Below are 19058 nucleotides of genomic sequence, written 5' to 3'. Positions count from 1 at the left end.
GGGAACACACGCGATTTTTCCGCGCGAGTGCAAAACATTGTAATGCATTTTGCACTCGCGTGAGAAAAATCGCGCATGTTTGGTACCCAAACCCGAACTTCTTCACAGAAGGCTTGGGATCGGTGTTCTGTAGATTGTATTATTTTCCCTTATAACATGGTTATAAGGGAAAATAATAGCATTCTGAATACAGAATGCATAGTACAATAGCGCTGGAGGGGTTAAAAAAATAAATAATAATTTAACTCACCTTAATCCACTTGATCGCGCAGCCGGCATCGCTTCTGTCTCTTTCTTTGCTGATTGTAGGAACAGGACCTGTGGTGACGTCACTCCGGTCGTCACATGATCCATCACCATGGTAAAAGATCATGTGATGGATCATGTGATGACCGGAGTGACGTCACCACAGGTCCTGTTCCTACAATCAGCAAAGGAGGAGATTTTTTTTTAACCCCTCCAGCGCTATTTTACTATGCATTCTGTATTCAGAATGCTATTATTTTCCCTTATAACCATGTTATAAGGGGAAATAATGATGATCGGGTCTCCATCCCGATCGTCACCTAGCAATAGTGCGTGAAAATCGCACCGCATCCGCACTTGCTTGCGATTTTCACGCAACCCCATTCACTTCTATGGGGGCCTGCGTTGTGTGAAAAATGCAGAATATAGAGCATGCTGCGATTTTCACGCAACGCACAAGTGATGCGTGAAAATCACCGCTCATGTGAACAGCCCCATAGAAATGAATGGGTTGGGATTCAGTGCGGGTGCAATGCGTTCAACTCACGCATCGCATCCGCCCGTGTGAAAGAGGCCTTAAGATAGCTGACTGAAAAAGCGCATGTTACCAAATGCCAAGATGGCCGACTGAAAACTGTAGGTTACCAAATGCCAAGATGGCCAACTGAAAACTGCATGTTACCCAATGCCAAGATGGTCGACTGAAAACAGTATATTACCAAATGCCAAGATGGCTGACTGAAAACAGTATATTACCAAATGCCAAGATGGCTGACTGAAAACAGTATATTACCAAATGCCAAGATGGCCAACTGAAAACTGCATGTTACCCAATGCCAAGATGGTCGACTGAAAACTGTAGGTTACCAAATGCCAAGATGGTCGACTGAAAACTGTAGGTTACCAAATGCCAAGATGGCCAACTGAAAACTGCATGTTACCCAATGCCAAGATGGTCAACTGAAAACTGTAGGTTACCAAATGCCAAGATGGCCAACTGAAAACTGCATGTTACCCAATGCCAAGATGGTCGACTGAAAACTGTAGGTTACCAAATGCCAAGATGGTCGACTGAAAACTGTAGGTTACCAAATGCCAAGATGGCTGACTGAAAAGCTCACGTTACCAAATGCCAAGATGGCCAACTAAAAACTGTATTTTCTGTCTATTTATAAATAAAGTTAGTTGAAAGGCTCACTGTATCTCATCTGTGGAGGTGCAGGATGTTGTCGGAGTATCTATTACACAGTATAAATCCACTTACTGCTTATTTCAATAAATCTCATTAAAACCCAGAGAACCCCTTTAAGAGCAGTTTCATGTAATCATAATATGGATGCGTTTTAAGTCACCCCCCCCCCCCCCCCACAGTTCTAGTTGAACCTAATCTTGATCACAATCTGCTTTTATGGTGATCTGAGCTTGGCTTTGAAGGACCACACGAGGACCGTATGTTGCACATCTGACATCAGCTAGTCAAGGGGGAACTAAAGAATATCCAATCTGATTTTTTATTTATTTTTTTGGCAAATTTTACCCCAAATTAGTACATCAAAAAACACTACAACCTTCCTAGACGCCCTCTTCTGAAATTTCACTTACTTGACCGGTATATCACCACTTCAGACCACTCCGCTTCAGAATATATTTTTTTTCAATGTTTTTAATTATTTATATACAATTTTTTTTATTTTTATAAACCATGTCAAAAATGTAAATCTGTAAAATACAATAATGGAACCAATAACAACCTCCATGTGCATCTATAGGAGGGAAGGAACTTGTTGTACTCCTGCCCCGGGAGCGGACATCGTTAGTGAGCAAAAATATGGTATTTTATATAAAAATGACTTTAAAATATTTAATAGTCAGTAGAAATCTGGTACAGATATTAGGAATTTAAGTTACATTTGGCATTTTTTTAAAATAATATAACGTAAAGATCCCTGGGACACATGCGGCAGTCTAATGAAGATCATAAAAACCGTACTGCAAAAGCTCCGCAATCTGGTTACAGAACACACTGATTCGGGACCAAAAAATGTTACACCTAAGGCCTCATGCACACAACCGTATTTATTTTGCGGTCTGCAAAAAACGGATCCGCAAAAAATACGGATGACGTCCATGTGCATTCCGTATTTTGCGGAACAGTTGTCCCCTAATAGAACAGTCCTATCCTTGTCCGTAGTGCGGACAATAATAGGACATGTTCTATTATTTTGCGGAACGGAAATACGGACATACGGAAACTGAATGCACATGGAGTAACTTCAGTTTTTTTTTGCGGACCCATTGAAATGAATGGTTCCGTATAAAAAAACGGAACGGACATGGAAAGAAAATACGTTCGTGTGCATAACGCCTAAAGGAGTAATTTTTTTGGGGGGAAATGAGTGGAAAGGAAATACACTGGTGCTGCCTCGTTAGAACTAATACAATTCCTTTAATCCAGCGCCTGCTAATCCAGAAATTCTGATTATCCAGCACAGAACTGATTTGATAACCTGGACTTTTCAAAAGGTCATAAGCAGAAAACGGAATGCAATTCGCCTTTTACCAGTAAATAAAGCGTGAACGAATTTCAAAATATGAAATTCGCTCATCTCTACTCCCAATAATCCAGCATCAATGATAATCTGGCACCTATTAAAGGGATTGTCTGGCGGGGGCAAAAATGTGAAAATTTTTAGTACTGGATAAAAAGAATATTGCCCTCACAGCTCCTGTTCTGACACTTAGAAGGTCCCCACCAGTCTCCACCTCCTGGTCTGGTCCTGAACCCCTCAACCTTAGGGCTCATGCACACGAACGTGCCGTGTTTTGCGGTCCGCAAATTGGGTGATCCGCAAAACACGGATGCTGCCCGTGTGCGTTCCGAAATTTGCGGAACGGAACGGGAGGCCCATTCTAGAAATGCCTATTCTTGTCCGCAAAACGGACAAAAATAAGACATGATCTATAATTTTTGCGTCCCCACGAAACGGAGCAACGGATGCGGACAGCACACAGAGTGCTTTCCGGATCTTTTGCGGCCCCACTGAAGTGAATGGATCTGCATCCGAGCCGCAAAAAATGCATCTCGGATGCGGAACCAAACCACGTTCGTGTGAATGTGCCTTTTTTTTTGTTTTATTTAACTTTAATGGGGTACACACCAGTGGAGGTTTGTATAAAAAAATTTGAATTAAAGGGGTATCCTCATGACTTAACGTCAAGGCATATCACTGGGCTATGCCATAAGATTAGAGGTCGTACATGGTTAGAAAAAACATTGCCACTTTCCTCCAAAAACAGTGCCACACGTGTCCTCAGGTTATGTGTGGTACTACAGCTCAGCCCAATTTGTTCTGCATTTCCACAGTTTTTCTAATCCTGTACAACCCTTAGGCCAGTGGGAGTCTCTCTTCTAGGAGCCCCCCCCCCCCCCTCCCACCGTCAACACCATTCTCCAGAAGCACTTTGTCTTCTTTAGGGCTCATGCGGTCCGCAAATTGCAAATCTGCCAAAAACCGGATGCCGCCCATGTGCATTACGCAATTTGCGGGCTGGAACGGGCTGCCCATAATAGAAATGCCTATTCTTGTCCGCAAAATGGACAAGAGTAGGACAAGTTCTATTTTTTTTGCGGGGCTGTCCGCATCTTTTGCGGCCCCATTGAAGTGAACGGAAGAGCCGCAAAAAATGTGTTCGTGTGCATGAGCCTTTATTCTGAGGACTGATAGGGCTGTATGCCAGCAGCTTTAAGGTCTCACGCAAACGACTGTATGTATTTTGCGGTCTGCAAAAAACGGATCCTCAAAAAATACGGATGATGTCTGTGTGCATTCCGCATTTTGCGGAACAGAACGGCCGGCCCATAATAGAGCCTTCCTATCATCGTCTGTTATGCGGACAATAATAGGACATGTTCTATTTTTTTGCGGAACGGACATATGGAAACGGAATGCACACGAAAAAAGTTCGGTGACCAACAAAGCCCCAACTCCCACGTTCAGTTTTTAAAAATCTCCATCCCTGTTTTAAAGAAAATAGGACAACATTTCTTACAGATTTTTTTTTTTTCATATTCATTTAGAAAAAAAACGGATCCTGAAATTATAATCTCACTGGATCCAGAGAGCGAAGAGAAAAAATGTCTTAAAAAAAAAAAAAAATAATCACACAGTTCTGATCACACATGGTCCAACGGATCCACTTTATCTGGACAAAATACAATTCATACTCGACGCCATCATGGCACAAGATCAATTATTTCACCGTCTCTTGGACACACAAAACAGGAGGAGTGACATCACCTACAACGTTGTGACATCACCGAACACATTGTGTAGGCTCCGGCCACATCAAGTCTTCTCGTACAAAACAAGGAGTGACACGTACTTCCGCACCGTTGAGGTACAACCATTGATTTTTTTTTTTTTTGTCTAAAAACATAAATTAAAAAACAAAAAAAACGTAATTGTTTCCAAACTAAGGCTACATCATGACTGCATTTTATTAGAAGATCAGATTCCACCCTACTAATTTCTTGGAAAAAATTGAAGAAAAAAAAAAAGGCAATCAAACTCCATTAAATGCAGAAAAGACCAAAGTTCAAGTCGGTTTTCAAAATCTGGAAATCCAAAAACCGTTATGCATCTCCTTGCGGTGGTCGGTAACGGCGTTTTCATCGGAGGTGGGTGTGGTAACTACTAGATAAGTTTGGTTGCTTGTGTTCATACCAAATGGACTTGTTCAACCCATTCAGTGGAAGAAGGTTCAGGAGTTCTACTGGAGATATCTTCAGAACTGGTCAGACTGCTCGTGACGTCGTTCGCGTTGTGTTCGTCGCTCTGCGACGCTCCGTCGGCCTGTGGTGCCGTCTCCTCGGAAGTCGTTTCATCTGTTTGCGGTTCAGGGTCTTCGTGAATTAGTGCATCCTGAAAAAGTGCATGGTCCTCGGTCATGTCGGGCGCGGGATGTTCGCCGACACTCGCCGGTGGTAGGTCAACGTCAGTTTCCGAGTTCATAGAAGGAATGAGAGCAATGCTTTGAGGGTTCATGTCATGGAACCAAGCCATAATGTTTCCAAGAAGGTTTTCACTCATGTTGGGATCTTGACTAGAAGAATCAAGGTCACTACTGGAGGTTGGGGCATCGGTGAATGAGTGTGAATGTATTCGGTCTGATCTATAAGGATCATTGCTGGTTCCCAGCCTGACCAGACTCTCACCCAGTTCTAGTAGTTCTGAACTACTGAGTGCCGACCTTGGGTTCTCCATGCTTATTGGTGAAGGGTCCAGCCTGGTGGGCAGAGATGAACCTATGGCTCCTAACGACGACTCGTTGTTGAGGAACTGTCTTGTTTCTTCGTCAACATCGAGGCCGGACTCCTGCAAAGACAACTGAATGGCCAGAAGGATGTTGGGGTCATCATCATCTAGCGAGCTAAGGGCCTGGAAGGTAAACAGTCCAGTAAGTTTGTATAGTAGATGGATGCGATCAAAGGACACAAACAAAAAAAGTAGAGAGTGGCTGAACTCACCGTGGAAGTGCCGTGTCTTCTGCTCCCACGAACCTCCAGGGCATCTGATGAGAAGATGAAGAATGATGACAAAACAACAAATAAGACATAGGATTTACACGACTGATACAGTTACTGAATGGACTGACCCTTTTGTAAAGGTCAGCCTGAACCCTCACTGATCCTTAGAGTGAAGGGGCCACAGGGTTGCACAGAATTAGAAGAATAGAGCTGCTTTCTCCAAAAACAGCACCACACCTGTCCATAGGTTGCATTCGGTATTACAGATAAGCTCTATTGAAGTAGGGCTGAACTGCAATTCCACAACCAGCCTGTGGACAGGTGTGGTGCTGTATTCAGAAGAGAGCAACCATGGATTTCTAATCTTGTGCAACCCTGTAAAGGCGGCGGTACAAATACTGAAATGTATCGCCTATCAACAGGAAAAGGGATAAGTGTCTGATAAGTGTTTGAAGACATCTGTGTTGGTCCCATGATTATATGTGCCCGCATTGCTGAGAAAAATGATGTTTTAATATGTGCAAATGAGCCTCTAGGAGCAACGGGGGCGTTACCGTTACACCTAGAGGCTCTGCTCTCTCTGCAAAAGCCGCACACTCTGCACTTTGATTGACGGGGCCAGGCAGTGAAAATGTCATCACTCATGGCCCTATCAAAGTGCAGAGAGAGCAGTCTCTAGGTGTAATGGTAACGCCCCCGTTGCTCCTAGAGGCGCATTTGCATATATTAAAACCTCATCTTTCTCAGCAATGCGGGCACATAGGGACATGGGGCCAACACAGACGCCTTCAGCTGCCAAGTGCAACATGTAACATGTAACAGGTCAGCCAGTGTCATAGGTACAAAACTGCTGACAGATGCCCTTTGAGGTTGCACAACAGTTGTGGTGAGTTTTACCGCAACCAAGAGTCGCACTGGAGCCATAGTTTTATGATGTACACATTTTGGCTGTGCAGGAAATAAATTACTATCTGGCCATGTAAATTTACCCAAGGTGTTTTCCATGTGATCGTCCGGATCAGGAGTGTTGCTCCTCATACTGTGCAAGTCGCGTCGGCGCTGCCTGTGCCTTCTCCGATACTGGAATTCTGCATATTCCTGCACATTGGATCAGAGACACTTAGACTCGGCCTTCTTCTTGACCAACACATCGTCTGTATCACACCAGTACATGCATTTCTTATCATGGGCATCAACAGTCATTCCTTAAAGAGGATGGTCCCATCTAGACATTGATTCACAGGCTATTCCATAAATGTCTGGGGCCCTGTCAAGCACCGCCGGGAATGGAAAGGACCCGCATAGGCACTGCTTTGTCCATTTATCACCATGGAGCTTCCAAAAGTAACTGAGCATGCTCACTATTTTTCGGAAGTCCCATAATAGTGAAAGGAAAGAGCCGCACATGCACGGATCCTTTCTATTCCCAGCGACTGTGCAACAGGGGCTCTGTTTTTGAGAGGAGCGGGTCCCACAGGTGGATATTCCATAAATGGCCAGATGGGACAACCCCTTTAAAGAGGTATCCGCAGGTTTACACCTCCTAGAAGGAAGTGTCTGAAACAGCGCCACTCCTGACTAAGTGAGGGTACATGCACACGTTCAGGATTCATGTGCGGAGAATCCGCACTGAAATCCGCAGGTGTTCGCAGGCAAATCTGTGCGGTCAATCCGCATTAATTGGTGCGGATTTGCATACGGATTTGCGTGCGGATTTGGTGCGGATTTTCCGCATGCGGATTTTCACTAAGTGAATGAAGAAAATCCGGTCAGGAAAAAGAAAATTCATTGACATGTCGCGGATTTTAAAATCCGCACCGCAGGTCAAAATCCGCGCGGAAAAAATCTGCATCGTGTGCATTGAGAATTTCAAATTCTCATAGAATACAATGGACATGACCTACGGTGCGGATTTTCCGCACGCAATTCCGCGCAGAAAATCCGCACGCAATCCTGATCGTGTGCAGGGGGCCTGATTGTTTCAGGAATTGCCACACAGAATCATTGTGATTAATGGGTTAAGTAGCAAATCCAACAATGTTCTAATTTATATGGGGAAAAAAAAAATCTGAAGAGGCTGCACCAACTTCATTCTAAGGCCTCATGCACACGACCGTTGTGTGCATCCGTGGCCGTTGTGCCGTTTTCTTTCGCGGACCCATTGACTTTCAATGGGTCCGTGGAAAAAATCGGAAAATGCACCGTTTTGCAGCCGCATCCGTGATCCGCGTTTCCTGTCCGTCCAAAAAATATGACCTGACAACGGGTGACGGACAACGGTTCACGGACCCATTCAAGTCAATGGGTCCGTGAAAGAACACGGATGCACACAAGATTGGCATCCGCGTTCGTGATCGTAGGTTACTTTCATACAGACGGATCCGAAGATCCGTCTGCATAAAAGCTTTTTCAGAGATGAGTTTTCACGAATCGTGAAAACTCATATCCGACAGTATATTCTAACACAGAGGCATTCCCATAGTGATGGGGACGCTTCTAGTTAGAATATACTACGAACTGTGTACATGACTGCCCCCTGCTGCCTGGCAGCACACGATCTCTTACAGGGGGCTGTGATCCGCACAATTAACCCCTCAGGTGCTGCACCTTAGGGGTTAATTGTGCATATCATAGCCCCCTATAAGAGATCAGGGGCTGCCAGGCAGCAGGGGGCAGACCCCCCTCCCTCCCCAGTTTGAATATCATTGGTGGCCAGTGTGCGGCCTCCCCCTCCCTCTATTGTAATATCATTGGTGGCCAGTGTGCGGCCTCCGTCGGTCCCCCCTCCCTCCCTTTTTTGTAATATCATTGGTGGCCAGTGTGCGGCCTCCGTTGGCCACCAATGTACCTCTGTGGCAAACCTACGTTGCCCATTATGTGAGGAGGTACTCGATGGAGCTACTATTAATGTTAGGCCAAGTTTACAATGTGGACCACCATGCTGTGCCTCACATTAAAACTGTCATGTACCACCTCGCCCATTAACCCCGTACACTGGTACATTTAAACTATGGAAGAACTTATGGGGTTTTTTTTTGGACAGAGTATCAACTCGGTATTGAGCATCAGGATAATTTACTTGGTTTTTAAGTCGAAATTCTAATTCGGACAACCCTAAACCTGACAACAAAGCGTCCGCTTACCTCTGGGGAGGCAAATCCTAAATACTCCCAGTCCCATGTTCCTCCAGCGAAACTAAAAACACAAAGAAAGCAATTAGCAAGATAAGAAAACGGGATCAGATACAGGTTGAAAATGGCGCATTGTACAAATAACAAGACCCATGGAGGAGGAGAGTGCCCCCAAGTTGGGGACCTACCTACTAGTTATAGCCGGGGGCAGCGCTGGACATCTTGATGATCAGACCTTTAATGGCAGCTCTACAACAATTGGTTTACTCACAACTCCTAATCCTGGCGGACCCCCAATCAGGGGAGGATTTGGCATTATGGGGCCCCAAGCAAAGTTATGTCTTGGGGGCCCCTGTGGCACTGCTAAGCTCTTTCCCATCACACAGCTAATATGGTACACATTAGAATGCCCCTTTATGTAGCCAAACGACAGACTAAAGCCCCATAATGCACCCCTCACACAGTATGATGCTCCCTTATGTACCCTTCCCAACACTGTATAATGCCCCCTAACCCAAACGGTGACCCTATAGTGTCTCCGAAATCAAAATTCACCTAGCCCACTTTCCAATAACTAAGAAAGCAGATCTCTCACCGCAGATCTGCTCAGGTCCAACCGTAGAGCTGGGAGCTAAGGGCCCCCTGCTTCACCTTAACTGTATTCAGGTCCTGTGGGGCCCTATGGAATTGCCTTGTCTGTGTGGTGCGCAAATCCACCCCCGACTCCAATTCATCTGGAGTCTACCATTTGTATCCACAATTTCTGATCACAATCAATGCCAATAATTTTTGGAGACCTTTATAGGGATTGTCACAGTTAGCACTGATGGCATATCAGCTAGATATATGGTCACAGGGGTACTGACCACTGGGATACCTACCTACCTACAGATGTCCATCTGCCCCTTTGTTCACATAACTGGTCAGACCCCCTGCAACTAGACACTAATGGCCTATGTAACTAATGGAAATTGTCTGGTTTTGAAAACCCATTCCCATAAACCATACTGGGGAATTCTCCGTTAATAGAGGAGGGGTCCTCTGTGCAGGATCCTCATCTTTTGGTCAAAGTAGAGAATCTCTTGCTCTGGAGGACCTGTCCTGTCCAGCAACCAATTGATTTGCATGGACACTGTGTAATGCTTCATTTCCCCCGTGGTGGCGCTGCAGGGAAACTGAACACTTCCTGCCGAGCTCTATTAGAGCGGATCACTGGGGGTCACAGCTGCAGGACAGGTTGTGATCAGTGTAATGTCAAGAGACCCTTCTAACCAGTAAGGACTGTCCGCAGCGGAGGACCCCTTGATATACCATCAATGATGTTGGTGGGAAAGTCGAATATAAAGGATATATATCAAAATTAGCTATTATTATTATGATTAGATTAGTGTTTGGGCTCATGCACACGACCGTATGTATTTTGTGGTCCGCAAAACACGGATCCGCAAAAAATACGGATAACGTCTATATGCATTCCGTATTTTGCGGAATGGAACAGCTGGGTTTTAATAGAACAGTACTATCCTTGTTCGTTTTGAAGACAATAATAGGACATGTTCTATTTTTTTTTCCAGAACGAACATGCGGATATACACAAACGGAATGCACACGGAGTAACTTCAGTTTTTTGGCTGACCCACTAAAATAAATACTTCCGCATACGGTCCACAAAAAAAAACGGGACACGGAAAGAAAATACGTTCGTGTAAATGAGTCCTTAGGGCTCCTTCAGATGGTCGTGTGTTTTTTGCAGTCCGCAAAAATGCTGATCCGTTTTTTTGCGGTCAGTTCAGCATGTCCACAAAAAAACTAATTGCATTCCGCATGTTTGCAGACCCACACACTTCAATGGGGCCACGTCCCGATTTACACTGACAAGTATAGGACATGTTTTATTTGTTTTGAGGGGCTGTCCGCAACCCATAGAAGTGAATGGGTCTGCATCTAATCCGCAAAATTGCGAATCAGATGAGGAAAGCAACATACGCCCGTCTGAATGAGCCCTCAGGGTGTCCATGGACGATGCTACCGCTTGCATGCAACTATTTTTGGAAGGCAGTTGCTGCTGAGATGAACTCCTGACTGGCGGGACTATATGGACCTCCAAGGTGCGATTAATGTGTGCAATGAAAATCTCAGCGCTCTGGAGATCATCATAACGAGACAATGACTAACCCATTAGCATCAGTTCCAACGTGCGTCTCATGTCGATTTATTTCTGCTTTTTCTATAAAAATATTATTATTTTTTTACTAATATACCATAATCTAAAACAAAAATAAATCCCCTCTGGATAGTAGCATCATCATCAGGGTCTAAGGAGGCAGCAGCACCTGTCTGGTGGTGTCCCCACTGCACTCATTTACAAATAGTACTAAAATCTAAGGAGACAATGTCACCATGTTCATATATATCAGTAATGCAGTGATCTTTGTACCCTTAACAGTGTTTTATGCTGAATTCACACTGTGTTTGCAGCATACATTTTAGGTGGGTCCTAGGAAAACTCCTAGTGCATACAGGAAACATATCGCTAGTTAAGTCACTTTCTTTTTTATTATTATCCTGTACTGATCCTGAGTTACATCCTGTATTATACTCCAGAGCTGCACTCACTATTCTGCTGGTGTAGTCACTGTGTACATACAGTACATTACTTATCCTGTACTGATCCTGAGTTACATCCTGTATTATACTCCAGAGCTGCACTCACTATTCTGCTGGTGCAGTTACTGTGTACATACATTATATTACTTATCCTGTACTGATCCTGAGTTACATCCTGTATTATACTCCAGAGCTGCACTCACTATTCTGCTGGTGTAGTCACTGTGTACATACAGTACATTACTTATCCTGTACTGATCCTGAGTTACATCCTGTATTATACTCCAGAGCTGCACTCACTATTCTGCTGGTGCAGTCACTGTGTACATACATTACCTATCCTGTACTGATCCTGAGTTACATCCTGTATTATACTCCAGAGCTGCACTCACTGTTCTGCTAGTGCAGTCACTGTGTACATACATTACATTACTTATCCTGTACTGATCCTGAGTTACATCCTGTATTATACTCCAGAGCTGCACTCACTATTCTGCTGGTGGAGTCACTGTGTACATACATTACTTATCCTGTACTGATCCTGAGTTACATCCTGTATTATACTCCAGAGCGGCACTCACTATTCTGCTGGTGCAGTAACTGTGTACATACATTACTTATCCTGTACCGATCCTGAGTAAAATCCTGTATTATAATTCAGAGCTGCACTCACTATTCTGCTGGTGGAGTCACTGTGTGCATACATTACTTATCCTGTACTGATCCTGAGTTACATCCTGTATTATACTCCAGAGCTGCACTCACTATTCTGCTGGTGGAGTCACTGTGTACATACATTACATTACTTATCCTGTACTGATCCTGAGTTACATCCTGTATTATACTCCAGAGCTGCACTCACTATTCTGCTGGTGGAGTCACTGTGTGCATACATTACTTATCCTGTACTGATCCTGAGTTACATCCTGTATTATACTCCAGAGCTGCACTCACTATTCTACAAACATCAGAGCTGAAATCTTCCAACATTCCTTGCGGCCTTAACGTCTGAGCTTGTTTTCTGGTGATCTGCATTCGGAGAGCCAGTTCTGGAGATAGGAGCAGGTCCCAGAGCTTGTTCGAGATGGGAATGCCCCTTTAAGGTCAGTCCTCGTCTGCCCACAAACCCTCCCGGGGACTCCCACGTACAAAAGCCTCACTGAGCTCGACAAAAAGAACAGGACAGTTGAGACGTGTGGTCTATTCCCTAGGTTCTCAACCTGTGCCACATGTCCTCCGGGGGGGGGGGGTACACATCATGCGTCTTTGGGGTAACCTAACTGTCCTCATGATGTGCATTTGACAGGTGCAGAACCACGTATGATCGGATGTCATTTCTTAGAAAGATCTGTGTAGTTCTACCTTCGTCTTGTCGTTTCAGGAGAATCAGCGGGAGCCACACCACGTGCCACGGAGGCCAGGAACTCCTGACGTTTCTGCTGTACCAGACACGCTGCCCGAATGATCTTGTGGCGGGGGGTGCGCAAGTAAGGCCTGTTCACCTTCTGGGCCAGATCTTCAGTCACCATTTCAAGGTCCGTCTGCAAAGGGCAAAAACACGATGGAGATTTTATTTATTCATCTCTTTCTTTTTTTTTCAGGCTAAACAGAAGAAAGAAAAATGGCGGCTCCCCCTATACTCACCAGAATATATTCATCCAAGCAGAGATCTTGAAAACGGTGAGAAATTGATAACCAAAGTATATCAGAAAATTGTTCAACTTTTTATTATGCCCAACCAATTACATACATTTAAAGGGTAAATGATGAAAAGTTAAAGGGGCTGTCCATCAGGAGAACATTTTTTTGTTGTTTTTGTTTTAGGTAAGGGGTAGCAAAGTGTAAAAAAACCAAAAAAAAAACCTAGAAGGATTACTTATTTCGCTGATCCGCTGCTACCATCGTTGACTCTTACCGGATCCCCGCCGTTTTCTGCTTCCTGGTCCTGGCTCATCCACAACAAATGGGAGGAGATGCCCCCTCATCACTGTGGAGCCTGGACCAGGTACCGGAGGCAGCAGGGCCCTGGTAAGTGCTGGAACGGCAGCAGCGCGGGATCGGTGAGGATAAACATACTCTCTTTATATATATTTTTTACAGTGTTCTACCCCTTAAATTCATTCCACCAGACAACAACTATAAAGAATTAAATTGCTGCTGCTCATGAGAAGTTGCTTCTAGTGCCCCGATCCTTTAAGAAGTTGTGCAAGAATGGGGAGGGGGTTGGAAACCACCGCACCCACACACTTGGACGGACCTGTACAGGGAAGCTTACTTACCTGCTTCCCGGCTCCTTCTTCTGTAGGCTTGCGATGCTCCGCTGGGCTCCCTAGATGTAAATATCCGGTTTCACATCGTATCGTCTGCAGCCAATCGCTGGCCACGCCGTTGACCGAATCCCCTTAAATGGTCATACGATGTAAGGGGATCTGGTCTCTACCGCGGCGAGTGATTGGCTGTGGGATATTTTCAGCGAGGGAGCCCAGCGGAGCATCGTAGGCCTGGAGGAGAAGTAGCAGGGAGCCGGTACCGGTAAGCAGGTAAGTCATCCCCCCTTTACAGGTCTGTCCAAGTGAGAGTGTGTGTGTGAGTGGGGAGGGAGCTGCCAAACCTCCCCCCCCCTTCATGCACAACCCCTATAAACTGGCTATGCACATTACATTAATGATTTACAATTTTGGCAGGACAGGGGAACTACCCAATGGGGGCCTTCAAACTCTCCCCCAGTGACCGAGGTCAGGGAAGAGAAAGATCGGGCTGTTGGTTTCAGCACGCTCGATCGCTATGTTTTCTGGGGAGCCGCCGTGTCTGGAAGCAGCTTTCTCCACATTCGCCATTGAGGACACATGCATGCTTAGCCAAGCCAAGCCAAGCATGAATATGTATAGGGGTGGGGAGGGATAGCGGTTGGCCAAACGCTTGTGTAATGTGTATGACCAGGTTTACGGACTGACCTAGCAGGAACCATTCTGCCATTCATGCACCAGGGCTAGTGAGCAGGTGTGATCACCAGCACTGGACATACTAGGTGGGCATTCTAAGAAGGAATCAAAAGAACAGCAGGGGGCGTCATAACACGTACTGCAATATCTAGATACAGGAGCAGTTTGTGAAAAGAAAAACAATATTTCCATGTTTTGTCTGATCTAACAGAGAACATAAATACTTTGTGGGACAACCCCCAGGTCCTCCTTACGAGATAACTTTATGTGACTTAAAGGGGTTGTCCCATCTGGACACTTATGGCATACTGATAAGATATTCCATAAATGATAGGTGTGGGACCCGCTCCTACCTGAAAAACGGTGCCCCGCCGTGACTGAAGATCATGCCACACATGGTGTCCTCTCCATTTACTGCTTCGGAACTTCCAAAAAACAGCAGAGTAGACTTGGAGGAAGCCGTGCATGCATTGTTTCTTCTACATTCATGGTAGGGCCCCTTGATAAGGTAGGAGGGGGTCCCAAAGGTGGGACCACTGGCGTAGCTATAGGAGTCGCAGCTGCGACCGGGCCTCTAAGCCAGGGCCCCTTGCCAGTGGCACTGTACTTTTCCCTTTATAAGATGCAGGGCATCCATAATGGAATCGCTCTCTAGTATGCAGGAGGAGGGGAAGTGAAGCGATGTGAGCGCTGTACAGTACTTACCCCTCTCCTCTTGCTTGCTTTTCTCGGGGCCCGTGCTGCTGTGTCCTGGCTGCCTGCAGTGTCAGGATGTACAGAGCGCCCTATGACCTGAGGCAGTCAAGTGACTGCGCAGCGCGGGCCCTGAGAAGAGAGCCGGCGAAACAGGAGAAGTATGATTAAGTTTTTTTATTACAGTCTGATCTGAGGTCTGATATGGGGGATCTGAGGTCTAATGGGGTCTGGAGGTCTGGTCTGAGGTCGGATATAGGGGTGTGTAAGTCTAATGGGGGTCTGATATGGGTGTCTACAGGTCTAGTCTGAGGTCTGATATGGGATATCTGAGGTCTAATGGGATCTGGAGGTCTTCTCTGAGGTCTGATATAGGGGTCTGTAAGTCTACTGGGGGTCTGGAAGTCTAATGGGGGGTCTGAAGGTCTAATGGGGGACCAATATAGGGGACTGGAGGTCTAATGGGGGTCTGGTCTGTGGGGATCTGGAGGTCTAATGGGGGTCTAATCTGAGGTCTGATATAGGGCCTGACAGAGGTCTAAAGAAGGTCTGGTCTGAGATGGGGGGTCTCATCTGAGGTTTGATATGGGGGTCTGATCTGAAAGTTAAGGGGGTATTTTTTGTACTGGCGCAGTACCAGTATTTTCAGGGGGACTGTTTCTGCAGGATAGTATTGGGGGCACAGTATTGGGGGTGGCAGGATGGGGTGTTCAGAAAGTGAGAGGATGATGGGAAAGTAGGAAACTCAGATGTCTGTTTGTCAAAGAGAAGAGATGGCTGAAAGAAATCATCATGGCGGTCTGGGCTGAATAGAGAAGATGAGGAAAGAGAACATCTACATCGAAGGAGATGTCACTGGATTAAGAGGTACATATGTTGGGCTGTATTACCCTGTATGTTCTGTATGTAATGTTTTCGAAGTATGTCTTTAAAGGTTTTTTTGTTTTTTTCTTCCGTACAAGCGCTGCCTTCTCTGCTCTGCTTACCACTGCAAATGCTGCAGCGAGCAGGTGAACAGAGCAGAGAAAGCAGCTCTCATACGAGAGCTGCCTTCTTCAAAAAGCTGGTCGACGGGGATGCTGAGTGTCAGACCCCGCCAATCTGATATTGATGACCTATCCTGAGGATAGGTCATCAGCAGTAAAAAGAGGACAACCCCTTTAACAGTAGGACTGGAGGGAATGGGTTCGGTTGAGAATTTGGTATGGGGAGGGGGGACATTTAAATTTTTAAATGTGAAAAACAATTTAATTAACATAAAATGCCACCAGCTCCAGCAGAGGCAGCTTGAGCAATAAATCACAAAAAATATTGTTATAATAAGAATTAATAAAGATTATTATTATGTAAAATACAAGCAGTAAAATTCTGTTATTCAGGACAAGGTATTCACCTGCATTAGCTCAAAAATTTCCTTTTTTGTGCTTTTGGGCTCCAGGAAAAAACCGTAGGGATAAGAACACTTGAGGATGCGCCTGGTCTTGAGGAGCTCGTGTACAGCATCTTCAATAAATGTGGTGTCTGGGCTGCCGCCCTCCGCTGGAAGGAAAGACAGACAGGCGACGGTGTCAGAGGAACGCGTCAAGAGAATATTCCTCAGAGCAGCTGGAGACTCGGGACGGTCCCAGATCGGAAAAACATGGCTGCCTTCTTCCAAAACCAGCGCCACTCCTCGTTAGAGGTTTTATGCGGTATTGCAGGCAGCGCTACTAACTTCAATTAAGCTGAGCTGTAATACGAGACACAACCCATGGAGAGGTGAGGTGCTGTTTCTGGAAGAAAGCAGTCATGTGTTTCCAATCCTGGACCTCCCCAAGTTCTCGGCAATTGACTCTAGACTGTGTTTTCCCATTTTTAGGGCCAATTCAAGAGACATTTAGAGTAGACTGCATACAATAGGTTTTGGGTCTGTTCGCTAAGGACAACCCCTGTGCTTAAGCCCTATTAGGACCTATGGGTGTTATGCAGGGGGTCCCCTGCTGTGCTAAAATGGACAGCCACTGTAAAGAGCAATCCTGACACTTGCAGATTCAAACCGGACATGTAATACTTAATTTCACTAGCAGTGGCCGCTGCAAAGGAAATGACTGGCTGGTCATCGTCCTTGCAGCGGCCCCTGCTGGTGGAATGTAGTATTACACGACTGCTTTAGCCTGCAAGAGTCAGGGTTTCTCTTTGCAGTGGCAATCCGCTGAATGCTATATGGTTGCTCCATCTCAAGTGACTTCCAAGGACGAAAGAGTGACCATGTGGTATACAGTAAATAGTATAGATTTAAAGGGATACTACATGTAGAATAAATCCTCTGGGAGGCTCAACTCCTTTTAATCCTTTCTATTTTTGATTAGGGACCATACGTTAGAGTGGGCAAGGATTATGTAAAGGGGGTGACATTTAGGCTGCTTTCAGACGAGCGAGTGTCACGCTCAGGACTCACAGCGCAAGCTCCCGTCTTGTATAATGCTGTCAGTGTTATACAATACATTCCAGAACTGTAAGGGTTACATAGCATCATAAATCAATATAATGATATGCGACCCCGTCAGTGTCGTGAGGTCAGGACGGGTGCTGCGTTGCAAGACCAGGTGCGTCACTCGCTCGTGGGCAACCAGCTTTAATGTCCTACTGCAGATAGAGCATCAGGGTAGGGTTCCTGATACCGCCAGCTGCCTCCCAGCCGGGCACATCGCGGTCTGAGCACTAGCACTGGAGGGGGGGAGGGGATTGAAGCATAAAGATGCAGACTTTCTGTCTCCGTACTATTCCCAATTGTCCAGTGTATTTGATAAAATTCTAATGTAATATTAATCTACGTTGGCGACTAAGATACAAAGCACAACATAATAAAACAAAGCGATGACGAAACCGTATCTCATACTGCCCTGAGCTGGGACGCGGCTGCCATGTGACTCTTGGAAGGTGTAGTTTCCTGACTTCACTATTCACTTAGGGCTCATGCATACCAACGTATTTTCTTTCCGTGTCCGTTCTTTTTGCGGACCGTATGCGGAACCATTTATATCAATGGGTCAGCAAAAAAAAAAACGGAAGTTACTCCGTGTGCATTCCGTTTTTCCGCAAAAGAATAGAACATGTCCTATTATTGTCCGCATAACGGACAGGGATAATACTGTTCTATTAGGGGCCGGCTGTTCCATTCTGCAAAATACGGAATGCACATGGACGCAATCCGTGTTTTTTGCGGGCCGCAAAATACATATGGTCGTGTGCATGAGCCCATATAGATAAGGGTTTGCTGCCAAAAAGGAATTGTGCCACAAGGCGCCGAAAAAACTGTCCTGCATCTTAACAAGACTATTTACTGTATGCAGAAGGTCCTTTTCCCCCCCAAGAAAAGTCTCTTATGGAGACACGAAGGTCTCAAAACGGCAGAAGACTTTTAAAGGGCAGATTTGTCCCTATGACATCGGCTGACCTGTTACATGTGCACTTGGCAGCTGAAGACATCTGTCTGTGTTGGTCCCATGTTCATATGTGCCCGCATTGCTGAGAAAAATAATGTTATAATATATGCAAATGAGCCTCTAGGAGCAACGGGGGCGTTACCATTACACCTAGAGGCTCTCAGCAATGCGGGCACATATGAACATGGGACCAACACAGATGCCAAGTGCACATGTAACAGGTCAGCCAGTGTCATAGGTACAAAACTGCTGACAGACGCCAAAAAAAAAACAAAAAAAACGGATGACATCTGTATGCCATCCGTTTTTTTGTTTTTTTTTGCGGATCCATTGCAACAATGCCTAAAACAGAATAGGACATGTTCTATTTTTTTTTGCGGGGCTACGGAAAGGACATACTGATGCGGACCGCATCCTATCCACAAAAAAAAAAAACGGAATGGACACGGAAACAAACAATGTTCGTGTGCATGTAGCCTAAGCAAGA

At 45.4% G+C, this 19058-nt stretch overlaps 1 protein-coding gene across 1 annotated transcript in view; it reads right to left on the bottom strand.

The window, feature by feature from the left end:
* Positions 1-4324: 4324 nt before the first annotated feature.
* The window catches only part of ANKIB1 (ankyrin repeat and IBR domain containing 1), an 87283-nt gene continuing 72549 nt past the window's right edge, over positions 4325-19058 (bottom strand). The window contains exons 15-20 of the mRNA XM_040431154.1: positions 16540-16685; positions 12874-13052; positions 8917-8968; positions 6763-6871; positions 5774-5817; positions 4325-5684 (exon numbers count right to left, since the gene is read on the bottom strand). Coding sequence (XP_040287088.1) covers positions 4965-5684; positions 5774-5817; positions 6763-6871; positions 8917-8968; positions 12874-13052; positions 16540-16685 — 1250 coding nt within the window. The 3' untranslated portion in view covers positions 4325-4964. The remainder of the gene's footprint in view (positions 5685-5773; positions 5818-6762; positions 6872-8916; positions 8969-12873; positions 13053-16539; positions 16686-19058) is intronic.

The sequence above is a fragment of the Bufo bufo genome, chromosome 5 (assembly GCF_905171765.1).
Source record: "Bufo bufo chromosome 5, aBufBuf1.1, whole genome shotgun sequence".
NCBI classification, from domain to species: Eukaryota; Metazoa; Chordata; class Amphibia; order Anura; family Bufonidae; genus Bufo; species Bufo bufo.
Note: the sequence above shows the minus strand (reverse complement) of the source record. Positions and strands in the feature narration are given on the sequence as shown.